We start from the raw sequence: 14,717 nt of genomic DNA, 5'->3' as shown, positions 1-14,717 counted from the left end.
GTGGTTGCAATATACTGCCTAAAAAGCACTTTTGTCTAAATTTTAGACAATCATGTAAGACTTTCTTCAAAAGGATTATGTTTAAGGTTCTTTTCCAATATTTCTGCATTAAGTTTGATTCTGTGTTTCTGACCTTTTATGTTTTAACGCGATTGGCAAGATCTAATAGACTATGTCTCTCATTAAAAGATTCTGGTGTACTGCATCACAAGGGGGTTAATCATGGAAGCATCTGTTTGATCTTTCGTTGTTTCAGATAATGCCTGGATATTATACTGAAGTTGTTTTATTCAATGTAATTATTCTATTTCATCAGCATGGTTGCTTCAAGCAGATTTAAAATATTGCCCAAACTGTTATTTTACTGATTGGTTAAAATCACTAACCAAACATTGAAGTGTGTAATTTAAGTTTTGTGTATAATATCTATACAGATTTTTTCTTATAAACTAGTTAATGCCATCATGCACTCCATCTGTCTCATAAAGCACAGGCACGGTGCGATTACAATAAGATCTATTGTTAATCTGTGGTTGTTCAGTGCAAAGATTCAACCACCAATTTAACATACAACACAGCTTTTAAACAACATATACAGGCGCATATTGTCCACTGCAGAGACCCAGCCTTCATTAAATCCAAACTGAATTCAGAAGAGAGGATCACAAACAGCATAAACACGAACGGCTTAAGTGTTTACTCGAATGTTGTTGGTTTTGAAGGCCTTTCTAATATGCTATGTTAAGAAACTGATCAGATGCAACGTATCTGACACTCAAAAAACAACCCGACGAATGACATCCGCCTCTCTGACAGGGGTTTATGCCCATCACATGAGCGAAGGGGACAGGGGGGGAGAAGTGAAATCTCTAGTTTTGGTAAGGCTGTCAAAATGTGTACCAGCTAATCACTCAGAGGAAATAAAAAAAAAAAAAAAAAACGTGGAGGGGAAAAAAAAAGTCAACGACACACTTTTCAAAGTTTGACAATAAGAGGGATGGGAAAAGAGCAGGGAGGAGAAAACTCCCTCTGAACTCTTTTCTTTCCCTCGCTTCCTTTTTCTTGGCGCCGCTGACAGATGTCATTTAAAATTGCAGAGATACTTTTCAATAGTTAAAGGGAGGGCAGGGGGAGGATGGAGGGATGGGAGAATGGGTGGGTGGATGGGTGGTAAAATGGGCTGACGGTGGAAGGAAAGAGACGAGGAGACAGCGTGTGGGACGGGATGCAAGGTGTGTTTTTGGTGAAGGGTGTGGTGAGGAGGGGTTACACGGGTGTGGAAGTGGTAGTGGCACCAGTGGAGACGGTGGCAGTGCGCTCGTGGGAGAAAATGGATACCAAGCTTGGGCTATAATGAGCCCCTATGGATCAGAGGGGACGTATTGACATGCAATGCTTAAGCTTATACACCTAGACCATGGCTGCAGTGCCTGTGTGTGCCTGGGAGCATGAGGCAGCCAGGGATACTGACAGAGTAGCGCACTCCCCGGGTTCTTCAAAGAGCTCAAGTGATTAGTATGTTATCATTACCATTCGAAACGTGATTTTCCTATTCCCTCTCGGCAAAGGTGACACGTCTCGGGGAGACGGCCGGCAGACTCACTGCGATGGAAAGCCACTTCAAAGCTTTCTCCTCCTGAATTTCTCTCTCTCTCTCTCTCTCTCACTCTCTCCCTATTTCTGTCTTCTTTTAGGGCCGGGGGGAGGGGAGGGTGAGTGTGGGTGGGTGGGAGGTGGGGGGTTGATGGGGGGTAGTGGTGGCAGTGGCAGTGTATATGTGTGTGTGATCATTAGAATAATGCGCCCCGAGTTTGACGGTGACAGAACCTGAAGGAAAAGGTGAGAGTTCAGCCACTAAGAATCCAGTAATGGCACACAGTGATGGCCCTAATAATGAAACAACCCAGCAATGGACGCAAGATGATACGGTGGAAAATAATGAAAAGGAACGCTTACAATGAAAACTAAACATCCTACACTAGTACATAGTCACAGTTGAGGCTGATAAAGAGATTATGTCTACAAACTTCATCGAAAATGAGGTGACTATTACTCTCCAGAGAAGCAATTTTGTTCCGATATACAAATATCATACAACAAAAATGTGGATCGCAGTGTTCTGCTTTGGTTTCATTCTGCAGTTAGCAAGCAAAAGCCGAGACACACTTGTCAGCATTTTTGTCTGAGGAAATGCAAAGTGGCTGCCAGCCCCTACTGTGCTACAACGTCACATATCAAGGCTTGACCCCTGCGGTTCTGATATAACCATCATATCCTCAGAATAGACACACATGCACTTGCACCTTTTCTGACTCAAACGCTGGCTAAAAATTCAAACCTGATGTTAATTAAATTAAGAAAAACTGAGGATTTCATCAAATCATATTTGATTGTCTAATGGAGCCTTCTAGCAAAGGATTTAAATGCAATATATGCTAAATACTGTGCATCCCTGAGTGCACTGGTTCACCCCACCGCCACCATCACCACCATTTCTGCCTATGCATGTATGCCTTTTCATCTGACACCTACATTTTGAACAAAGATCTTCTTAGGAACCACGAAAAATTGTGTTTTTTTGTTGTGCTTTTTTGCGTCAAGAAACACTCTTCAGTTGTAAGTTATTAACAGGGAGCCCCAGAACAATGCAGCTGTAGCTCAAAAGAAATCTCTCCCCTCTTCTTTTCGCTCTCCTGCCTTTTTTCAATATCAAACACAGGCGGTTACTATCACCATTTTCCAAAGTTCAGATGATTTCCTTATTATTTCAATAAGGGTGGGGGAGAGTCAAAGTGAATAATGATGACAGCTGTGATTCAGACTGACTGTGTGATCTTCTGTGCCGTTTGTTTGGGACTTGTAAGACGAGGAATTACAAGTGTCAAACAGCTGTGAATATGGGTGCTAAATATTTAAACATGTTTTTCAGCTGAAGAAAAAAAAGTATAGTTTTTTTTAAAGCAAGGCTTAAGTGTGTATAAGCTGTGCCAGCCTTTGATTCAAATGCAGGAGGAGCAGAAGGGTAGAAGACTGCGATGGAGGAGTGCAATGGCGAAGAGGGCGCAGAATCAAGCCCGATTACACAGATAAGGCCATTCCAGGAGGGGTAGACAGGTGAGGTAACTCAAGGTGTCTTCTGACCCTCAGGCGAGGAGGAAATGCACAAAAAAGAGGTGGAAAGACAAAGGGGAAACAAAAGTAAAGCTAAATAAAAGAAAAAAGCGTGATAACATGGCATCTGGGCCAGGTAGGCGCTCTAAATTATGGATAGGTGTGAATGGTGAGCCTTTGATAGGAATTGAATTACACTGCCTCAGCAGAGGCCCTTTTGAACATCGTCTCACTCAAAGACACATTTAACAACATACTGTAAGTGCACCTGTACATACAAGTTGAGTCATGCTTTAAAGGACATGGTATATAATATAACCTACAGAAATAGCAAATAAACAAAATCTCCAAAATATGATCTTCACAGTAAAATATTTTTTTAAAGTTAGCTCATATGTTACATCACTGTAGAGATGCTGATATGATTCATATGTGATGTGCAAATAACATATTCATGGATTGCAGAAATGTATAATGCCTACATTTTCTTCTGGCAAATGGGCAGTAGTGTGAGGAAGTAAAAACTCTGGCAAATTAATTAAGGTGTAATTAAGGTGAGCTGATCCTTTAAGAGTTGTTTGTATCTTAAGCTTTCAAAAAAATCCTAAAACCGTCCATCATATCCAACTAAAAGAACGGCAAGCTTGTCAATCTTCAATAAACTGTGACTTTGTTAATTTAAAATAAATAAAATATGATCTTCATGAGGTGTTACAACTACTATTACATGTGTTAATTTTAAACATTATCATTATGAAAAGCTAAAACTAATATGTACTTAATATCACTTATTTTGCTGGACAGCTCAAGAACAAATGCTTTTGTTTAAATCTAAATATAAACTATGAATGCTTTTTAAATACAATCATGCTTGCTACATTACAAATCTCAATGTTGTTTTGAGTAGACGTTTCAGTCGGAAAAGGATAAAATGGACAGGTGTCCATGGCAGTCCTGTTATATTTGCAACAATTAGTTAATTTGAATTTAATCATGAGTGCAGCAGCTCAGTTAAAGCATCTGGATTAGAGTTACAGCTAATACCACACTAATCCTGCAATGATGTAAAAGTTCAAGGAACCATGATCTTATTCCAACGTAGTGCTTTTTGCTTACCACCTAAAAAAGACTGCCAACTTGTTGCTCAGGGGAACTCGATACTGGAAAGTTTGAGGCAATCAAAAGAAAAACAATCATCAGTGCCAATTAGTGTAGGTCCTTTTTGTTGCTGTAAGTAACAAGCTGACTGTGATTTTCTTCTTTTGGAAGGCTGTGTATTGTCGCTAACTTTATCTGCTAAACCAAAATTACACTTTAGGTATTGCATGTTTAAAAATGGCCATGATCTAGAAGCCAGCAATATACAGTACCTAACAGAGTCAAGCATTTCAAGAGATATCAACATTTCTTAGTTTTTTGCATATTTTTGACATAAAAATAGTGAAAGTAGAACAGACATCCCCATAGCAGGATGGTTAGAGGGGTAGTCACTTTTCATAGTACCATTGCCATTGCAATTACTTGAGCATAAAGCAAAGCGACTTGCAGCAAGTTGCGAATCCACTTACGTGAGGTAGTAATGATGAGTGATGGAGTAACGATCAGTGGAGTCGTACTTTGTCAAATTAGAAATCAGTTACTTTTCAAATATCAGTGTAACTGTTACTTCTGTCTCTTTTGACACCATTATTTTCATGTTTGTTGAAACATGATGTACTGTAGCTGCCACCAAAGAAAAAAGCAAGAGCCACTGCTCAGCAGACAGAGACCCCAGGGATAAACAATGTGCAGATCAGCATATTTTTACATCCAACTCAGTGATTTAGGATTTGGGTTTTTTTTTTTGGTTTTTGTTTTTTCGACCAAACCAGAGTTTTATTTTATTTTTCTCAAGTTTAAATGAAGTGTGTTTTACGATGAGTAAGGGATTTAAGCTAACATGAGTGTAACTTTGGTGAAAGAGAGAAAATTAGATTGGTGCATGGTTGTATTTTTTTTGTTAAATAAGGAAATTAAGAGTATGAATATGCCAAAACACTTATGAGTGTGATACACTTCATGCCCCACCGTGTTATCACCATAACTAAAAACAACCTCAATTTCCTTTTGCATTCATCAAATGACAACAGCAAACAGTTTCTTTTGTTCTTTCTATTTTTTCTATTTCTATGGGTGTTCAGCAGCACTTGAGTTGACACTAAATGACTTTCACTACATTACTGTGCATGGTATCTTACATTGCACATTATGGAATACGAAGAATGAAATACATGAAAAGATTAAAATGTTGTGTATGGAGTTCAGTAATCTTTGGAAATGGTGATGTTCATGCAGTGGTGGATGACAAAACAACACCTTACAGTCTGTTGTCTAATATAGCCCCAAATGCCTATCATATAAATAACAATAATCTCACCCCAGTTTATTACAAAAGGCAGAGAGCAACTGGTGTGGCCCCATTCAAGAAATTTAAGGGACAGTAAATCTTACAGGCAGTAAATCCATCTTGAAACTAAGAAGTTGATCAATGTTTGATCCAATAATCGAAGCTTCACTAGGCATCCAGTCCCTTGTATTTGTCTTTAAAAAGGCACATCAGAAACAATGTCTTTTCTTTAAGATATTTAAGGAATTCGGAAAAACTGGCCTTCGATGAATCCATTATCTCTGGCTTAGCTTGTAGACTGTTCAACCAGACATGCAAAAAAAAAATGTCCAAATGATCAGATTTTAATTTTCTACAGGAGAGGGGAGGGCAAATTGAAATTTCAGAAGGAATGCAGAATTGAAACTGTTGGAGCAGAAAAGCACTTACCTCTTCACGTAACTTTATCAACTGCATCATGAGAGCAGAAGGGAGAAAAGAGAAAAGATGGAGAGAGTGAAGGAGAGATAAAAAAGAGGAAGCAGAAATATGGCAGGGAGAAGATCAGTCATGTGGCTGGGTACAGAATTAACCTTGACGATTCATCTGTTTGCATGTTTAGCATTTGAAAATCATGAGACAAACACATTAAACGGAGCTAAACACGCCACCCGGGCTGACTTTTTTTTTGAACAAACAAAGATCAAGTCCTGGCGCTGTCACATTAAACAAAGACAGGGAACGGATCGCTCCACTCGCAATATCAACTAACATTATGAAGGAAGTCACATCACAGAAGTCGATATAGCAAGAGAGAAAAATGAGTAAAATATAGTGTGCAGTTTAAAATGTTGAGGAAACATATTTCATATCTGTCATTTTGCTGAATTATCTGGAAAAGGATAAAAAGAGATGTGTGCCCTTTGGAACCGAGCTGGAGAAATGCTGAGCCACGCCATTTGTACCGCTGTTTATCAATGCTGATATGCCGTCAATATTTCATTTTGCATCTCTAGTAAAAGGTGCATGCTGTTTAGATTATGTAGAAGTAAGCCATGTGAGGCTACCGCTGCATATACATACAGTGCAGCTTATTATTGGGACAGCCACAGATCATGAAAAATGAATCTTAGCATAGCTATACATTTTTGATGAAAGAGAATGGCAAATTTAAAGTGAAGTAAATAAGAAATGCTAGTCTTATTCCCTGTCCTGGAAAACCTTGCATCTCTGATAATGAATCAGACATTTGAGGGAGGGAAATAATCCCATTTGCCATTAATTATGCCTAATCACAATTTAAAAGGTTGCTTCCCTGGCCTGTTCTTAAGAGGAGGAGGAAAGAGAAGGCGGGGGCTTATCGTGGGAATGCAACACAGTTGGTAAAAAAAAAAAAAAAGGGGGGGACGACAAATTTCTAGATTTGCAACCTTTTAGAGGTTTTTTTTCTTTTTAAATTCACATTTCTTGGCCAACATTAAAGGTTAGCAGATCTAAAGGGAGGCTCAGGGGCACTTTTACTTGTGCTGTTTATTTTTGAATTTTTGTAAGCCTGGAATAATTTTGCATCATATAAAAGGAGAGTTCTTAGATCTTGAGTTACAAACTTGATTGCTAACTTTAGGGTGAAAAAATGCTAAGAGGAAGGTCAGAAAATTGCACGTTTTCTTCAAGTAATTCAAGTGACAAACAGAAAATAAAGCATCAGCTCCTTCCACCAGCTCTTATGACCAAAATAAATCAAAAAACTTACGTTTAACATTTGCACCCATTATACTGGAATCCTAAAATACTGTACTGCATGCATTTGTCTCCTCTATTTTTATTATGCCACGAGTAAACACACTCGAAGAAATGTGTCGTGTGGTAATAAATTCAGGAATCTACACTATATAAAACACAAGCAAAAATATCAATTGCTTCACACATTACAATCTTTGTCACAGCACTCCCCCTGTAATTTTAGAAACATCTCCAAAATAGTTCTTGCATCGTTTTTGTTTTTTTTCCACCAATCAAAAAATACTACAATATTGCAAATATAAAAATATTGTCGATATCTGTAATGTGGGAGGTAAACAAGTATAATTGCATGTTTTTCTAAAGAGCTCCTACCCTTGAAAACAGCAACAAGACGCACTTAAGAGTGGAAAGTGTCTCTTCTAACTTGAGCAACAACTCCCCACTAAGAATGCATTATTGAAGAGGCCAAAGTTTAAAACTACACTGTGGATGTGCTTATTTGAGGGGGGGGGGGTTGAAAAAAACCCCCAGCAGATCTTGCGATCCCTCACCCCCAGCTCAGCCATCAGTCAATGGGTACCAAACAAAACTTGTTCTAGCTCATTTGTGCTGCCTGACTGATTGCAAGTCCTCGTGGAGGATTTGTTAAAACTATACGAGGGGCCATGTTGAGCTGTGTTTCTTACTGTTTTGCTTTATTTTTCTTTGGCATCCGTTCTTTAGTACAGCCAACGACGCTCGCGTTGCTCAAGAGATATAGAGCAGTAAATACAGAATATTGTAAATGTTATAATTACTCCTGCATGAGCGCCTTGCCTTGTGTTTTTGTGATGCCAGCCAGTATTCAAAATTGCACTGCTGCAATTTTTCTGTTATGATAATCAGCAATTTTTTTTTTTTTCAAACAAAAGATTTTTTTTTTTATCCAATACGGAATTCGATACAAGTGGTAATCTGCTTCCTTTGTAGCCTGTAAAATCTGGTCCATGCCGGCTCAAACCAGCACAATCTCTTGTGGCCAAGCCTTCTGCTGTGACTGAAATCGAAACTATTCCGTATAGTGCTCGTGTGTGAAAAATGTGTGTGCATTTGCTGCTTTGTGTGTGGCGTCTGTGTGGTGTCGGTGTGTGTGTGTGTGCGTGTGTGTGTGTGCGCTCCAACATTTGTGCGTGTGTTGCATGCAGAGGAAAGAGAAAGAAGAAATGTGCAATGGTAGCCTACCACATTATTAAAAAAAAAAAAACGAGTGATAGTGCCAATTCAGTCTCTGTCCGCATACAGATAACGAATAAATGCCGAACTCTATTAAATCGTCCTTTAGCCATTATCGCAGGGCCAATACGCCATTTTCAGAACTTATGACGGTTCCCTATTTACTTAGCTATAAATCCTTGCCATGTAACCAACAGATTTGTGACTGGTAATGATCTGCTCAGCCAGGGCTATATGAAATGATCCTGACCTCTTTCAGATCGTCAGGAATTAAATTGACCGACTTGCCCCGGCCCCCACCATCTTTTCCCCTCTCCTATCGCCGCCGTCTCGTTAGATAAAAAACCCTGAAGTTCCGAGTACTCCACTCACAGCAAGACCAAGACAAGTATTATCTGCACAAGTTTTAAAATGAAAATGAGGTAAATACGGCACCTGGGAGGAAAAAGGGAAAATGTATATCATCTATTTGCTTTGCTTTTTCCCTCAGCATGAACTCTTTCTAAGGTTTTGTGTGTATGTTTTAAATACACTGTATAATTACAATGTTCAAAGTTTCATTTCTGACATTATTGTTGCTAATTATCACTGTTTTTTTTTCATAATTTAATAATTTATAGTAAATGTTATAAGCAAAATAAGGTTTTGAGTCCTGGTAAATTTTTGCAAAAAAAAGATATTGGGAAAATAAAATTAAATTAAGATTGGTTTAAAAATAGTAATATGTAATTTACTATAGCTGCCATAGCATTTTAAAAGGATCATGTTTGGCCTTAATTCCTAAAGATACATTTGTTTTATGATAAATATATTTTACACATTTTACCATTAATTCAATTTCATTATTATTATACTAAATTTCATAATTTGAATTATTATGTTAATGTAAACCGAACATTTAAATAATGAAGGTGTGTGTTCACAGATTTAAATGTCACATTCTGCTGCCTCTAGTACTTCTGACATGTGAGCATGCATGGATTAAATTACTATTTTGTATTCTTTATATATTTTATATATATTTAATTTACTAATACAACAATTTGAAATAAATCAATATAAAATTAATTTTAGCATTATTATAAAAAATGTAATGTTTTTAAATGAAATTAGGATAATAAAACAGTAATATCCCAAATTAAAAATAAAAATGTCATCATCAATCCAAACTATTCATTCTACACTGATACTTTTTAGAAAATAATTTTCTTTTTGAAATGTGCAAATTCTAGATTGATCAATATTTCTTTAAAATATCTGCGATGCATTTTTAATGAAAGAGAAATAAGATTTGAGATAAAATGTGATATTTTTTCTGCTTTTTCTTGACAGGATTTGTTGATCGAACTCCTCAGTGTCTCAAACGTGACATTTCTGACAGCAAATCTCCTTCCAACTTCTGCAGAAAATGTCAGAGTCACTTTTGTGTCTTGCTAATTTGCCGGGAATATGCATTTCAATTACACATCTTGGTTCTTGATACATATGTTTCTAAGATGTGTAGTTCATGGGTCATCATTGAAATGGTAATAGGAAAACGTTCAAAAAAAAAAAAAAAGACAACTTTATCTAGCTTTGCGTAGCTGTGAATCGTCTAAATATACTCACATAAAGCACTGAGGGATTAAATGTGCAAATATGCATTCGAGTACTCATCTTTGTCTTTTTTTTCTTTTTTGATTGTGCAAATGCAAAGTATTTATTTGCATGTGAGTGTGTGTGTGTGTGTGTGTGTGTGTGTGTGTAATGGTGTGTGCCTTGAGACGCAGTAACCCTTGCAAGTTGACAGCCGACTGTAAAGGTAATATATAATTAGTCAAAAGACGTTTGGTCAGAGTTGAGAGTGGCTGCGTATGAGTGGCAGCTGTGCAGGTGAGCAATAGGTAAGTGCGTCTTAAATGTTAAAACGCTGTTTGCTGAATCTGTTGATGTATCATTGTTTTTGATGCATTCCTACATTTATTCATAACAACTTACGTTTAAAAGAACATGTGGCATATTTTGGGCAATTAAGATCACAATTCGAGATAATTGTTTTTCTTCTTCGTTGCCACTTTCACAACTGCTGTGAATGAATCTTTTGTAGACATTGCAGACAATGAATGAAAACTGCTAATGTGGCCTTTATCTGTTGTTTCTATCCCTCGAATTCAACAGGCTGAAGTGATACTCAAACAAAACGTCAGTCATTGTCTTTTAATAAACAATAAACCAATTGTAAAAAATGCTGATAGATAATAGATCAAAACCATAAAGAAGTCAAATAGAATTTAAGATTTTTGATTAGGAGCTGCTAATAAATAATAAATAAAAACATTTAGGAGCTAAAGGATAATTTGTATGGAGTGCTGCAAAATGTGGGTTGTTTTTTTTTTTTACGGGCAAAATGAGAACCTGTGTTATTATTAATTTTGAGCATCTGCATTGTGCAGGTTCCTCCCTTGGAGTTTAAAGAAAGACCGCAGAACAAAATTTAGCAATTCCGCGTGTGCGTGTACTTCTGTGTATGTGTGCGGACCTCGATGGAGGATGGAGGATCTATTATTGGCCTAAGTCCACACCCGGCTGGAGAACAGCTGTGGGACGGTTGGAGTGGGGAGGCCGGGTTTTTCGGATTGAAATGTGTGTTGGGTTGTGCGTTTGTGTTTAGGTGTGTGAATGTCGATCACAATCTGGCTTTGACCAGACGCTGGTCCCATGCCCTGAGCCCACTCACTAGCAGCCCAGCTTTGCATTAAACAGTGTTCCTTCCGCATGACTTGGTGACAATACTGTGGTTTCGGCTCTCGATGGCCCCTACGAGGGGCCCACCTCCTCACCCCTTGGGGCCAGTCAGCCACCCACACTGGTGTCGTTTGGGCCCCCCTGATTAGTGCCTCACCTGGTTCTCAGAGGAGCTGGCGTCATCCCCCAGGAGCTCGTTGCGCACCTCATCACTGTAGGCAATACGTGACCTTTTCTGCAGGGGGAGGAGGAAGAAGGACAAAAAGAAGAAGAGAAGGGGGAAACAGGGGAGAGAAAAAGAGAAAACAAGTGGGGAAATATGGCTTAGTACTGTTGTTGATGCAAAAACACAACAGGCATTCCTTAAGCACGAGAGCCCCCTAATGGAACTTGGTGACAAACTGAGTCATACACTTGCAGGTTGTGTGTATGTGTGCGAGTCTGAGTGTGTGCCCCAAAAAGACATGTACTGAAAACAAGCACGTCTGGGTTTGTGCCCATGCCTCCCCTCCAAGGTGATCTACTGTACCTAGTGCACTTGTGCCACAGAAGTGATGGCAAAGAGCCCCCCACCTTGCCCACTTAAACAAATATAAGTTGAGGGATAAAAAACCTCATCTTGTGTGCATGGAGAGATTGTGGAACAGGGGGACAGGGGAGAGGACCAGGGAGATGTATTATGAGGAAGTATCACTTGTCAGCGCTAAATCTTTTCTGGGGGCTGTCACCGCTGTCATCCCAGTGCAGTGGCAGGCTCTGTGATAACACCAATGCTGAGACTCAGACAGGGAATAATTCATCACCCATTGGCGGCCCATCGGATTTGGGGTTGCCTCTCTCTAACACACACACACACACACACACACACACACACACACACACACACACACACACACACACACACACACACACACACACACACACACACACACACACAGAGAAACCCTCTCTCTCTCTCTTCCTCTGTCTCCAGATAGAGCTTGAATAAGAGGGAATGCCATGTCCAAAAAGAAAAAAAAAAAAGGAACCCAAAAAGACAAACACTCAGACACACACATTTCATACACACTTCAGAGTGTGCCACCTCCGATTGTCGAAGAGTGGGCTGCCGTTGTACCGCTTGTTTACAGACGCCCGACCCATGGAAAAACAGCCTCTTGGCATGCCCTCTAAACTAAATACACACCAGCAGCAGACACAGAAAGTGTTTACTAAGCCTCCTTCGCTTTCTCTCCCTGCCTTGACAGGGTTTCTAGGTGGGCTGCAGGAGGTGGGCAAAATCAAAGACAAACACCAGCACAGGAATGAAAATATCACTTTTTCTCAACACGAATTCTTTCTATTGTCTATATTTACTTAGTTTTCGACTCTAAATAAATAAAACAAAGTAAGGGAATCAGTGGAGGAACACCAATTACCTGGTGGGGACATTTTTTGTTCCTCAAATACAGTATCCTTTCCCCAGTATCTTTCTATTATCAGGAAAAGTTTGAAGAAGCTATCGCATGCAGCACTTTGATGCTACCGTCCGTAAGAGAAGCACAAATCAAACTTGAAAAAGGCAATTCTAACCTCATGTGTGATGATATCAAGTTCCTTGATTGAAATAACTTTGGAACCAATCACAAGCAAGCCAGTTGATTTTTTTTTTTTTGCTATTTGTCTCTCCTCATAATCTGGAGCACTGAGTGGAAAGTCATGGCTGATGTGATTTGGCTGTTATTATCGTGATGGTGAGGGCCACAGTTCTCTGGAGTAATTACTGACTAGACTGAGGGCCTGATTGACCCAGGCCACAAAACCCATTAGATAAAGAGCGCACCCAAACAATACTCAACCGCGGGGACCTAAGCTAACCACAGAACGCCCACTGTGGGGAAGAGAGAAGATCGGCAGCACGGACTGAAAATAAAACACAATGTTGCCCCCCTCCCCTGAACACACATTACACAGGAGCACTGTGTCAAAATGTGCTTTTAAGATGTTTTTGTAATTGTTTTGTGATTGTGCCATACAACGCGTCAAGTCAAATAGTTAACTTTTAAGTTAGCGATAATTGTTGGAAGACAATTACAATTAATACCAAAAGATCTAGAAAAACTAGGTAAAACTAAGTTTTTAAAAAATCAAATCAGTTTGTTTCCTTAACAATTTTGACTAAAAGTGATAACATAGATATGGCACGCTATGAAAAAATATAGGTGACATAATACAAATGTATATTAACACATAAAGTGAACATATTTTGTCCTAAAAAAAAATAAGATAAGCTAAAAATGTAACTGGAGAGTCCACAGGTATCAGACACATACATTTAATGGCTTTTAAGACTTTTTCAAGATGATTTTTTTAAAACTTAAGATTTAAGATTTTTGGACGGTCCTCCTTTTCTTATTTAGACAGTGCATTTAAGTATAAAGGTTTAGTAGTATATATGTAGTTTTTATGTAGGCATAGAGTGAGTTGGGTTAATCTACATTTTTTCCAACAGGTAAGTGCAATTACAAAGTAAAAGACAACCTTAGACGCCCAGAAGAGCTTGACTCATGTTCACAAAAAAGAAGAAAAGAATTAAAAAAAAGAAGCAGGATAAATAAAATTAGATATGGGAATTACAACGTCAGAAATAAAAATGTATGACTACTATTTAATAACTGTTAAGGGCTAAAACTTGAAAAAAAAATTAATTTAAGCATTTTAAGACTTTTTAAGCACCCGCAGTCACCCTGAATGTAACTTAATTTTATCAATTCTAGTGTCAGTAATTTTTCTTCTGTGCAGAGGGAAATAAGTGGTCACTGAGCTGCTGTCAGGACATTTAAAGGAATTTCAGATGTGAGTAAAACCAAATAGACAATAAGCATCAATTTGAAGACAGCAACGTACACTTGTACACAAGGCACACACACACACACATACACACACAGATATTTGTTGCCAGGAAAACACCCACATATTCCATTTAAGTCGAGTTTCATCTTAAAGATCTGCAGTGCAACTTAGGGGGAAAGACTTCACCAGTAATTGAGACGAGGAAGCCTGGGAGAAGCATTGATTTGAATGTTAAGGCTTACGTCGCCTTCAAACCATATGCAGGGATTTTTTGGTATTTCTAAATAGCTGTCTGTTACAGATGAATGTATGAAGCGTTTCTGCAATGAGAACAGTGTAGATAACAAAGGAAAAGTATAAAGAATGGAAAATGTCATTGAAATGAAAGTGTGCCGCTACTTCCCCTGTACCCACAGTATACACTCCGGTTTTTGGATTCCCCCTCAGGAAAACAACAGATTCCTGAGTGATTACTGCCTTCTCATTTGATGTGAAACATAAACAGCTGTGCAATATTGACTGCTTAATACAGGAGCGAATTTTGATTATAAGTTAGGGGTGTTATGAAAAAAAAAAAAAAAAAAAATTGCTAAGTGACAACAGGATGACTCTTGAGGTCAGGAAAGCAGATAAAAGATACCTGTAGTGAAAAACCATCTATTCTATAAAGAAAATGCATTGAAACTCTCTCATTCTGGTTACAGTATGTAAAGACTGAGCTCCACATCTT

General features: G+C 38.5%; 1 protein-coding gene across 3 annotated transcripts in view; it reads right to left on the bottom strand.

Annotated features, from left to right (window-relative positions):
• vti1a (vesicle transport through interaction with t-SNAREs 1A) overlaps positions 1-14,717 on the bottom strand; it is a 156,955-nt gene that overhangs the window by 118,376 nt on the left and 23,862 nt on the right. For 2 of the 3 annotated variants that reach the window (XM_042507708.2, XM_042507706.2), the window contains exons 4-5: positions 11,313-11,390; positions 5,927-5,947 (exon numbers count right to left, since the gene is read on the bottom strand). In XM_042507708.2, the coding sequence (XP_042363642.1) occupies positions 5,927-5,947; positions 11,313-11,390 (99 nt within the window). The remainder of the gene's footprint in view (positions 1-5,926; positions 5,948-11,312; positions 11,391-14,717) is intronic. The other variant, XM_042507707.2, reaches the window with a different exon arrangement.

Source organism: Plectropomus leopardus, chromosome 19, assembly GCF_026936395.1.
Source record: "Plectropomus leopardus strain MGB_pleo_1.0 chromosome 19, ASM2693639v1, whole genome shotgun sequence".
Taxonomy (NCBI): domain Eukaryota; kingdom Metazoa; phylum Chordata; class Actinopteri; order Perciformes; family Serranidae; genus Plectropomus; species Plectropomus leopardus.
The sequence above is the reverse complement of the archived record's forward strand: the minus strand, read 5'-3'. Positions and strand labels throughout refer to the sequence as shown.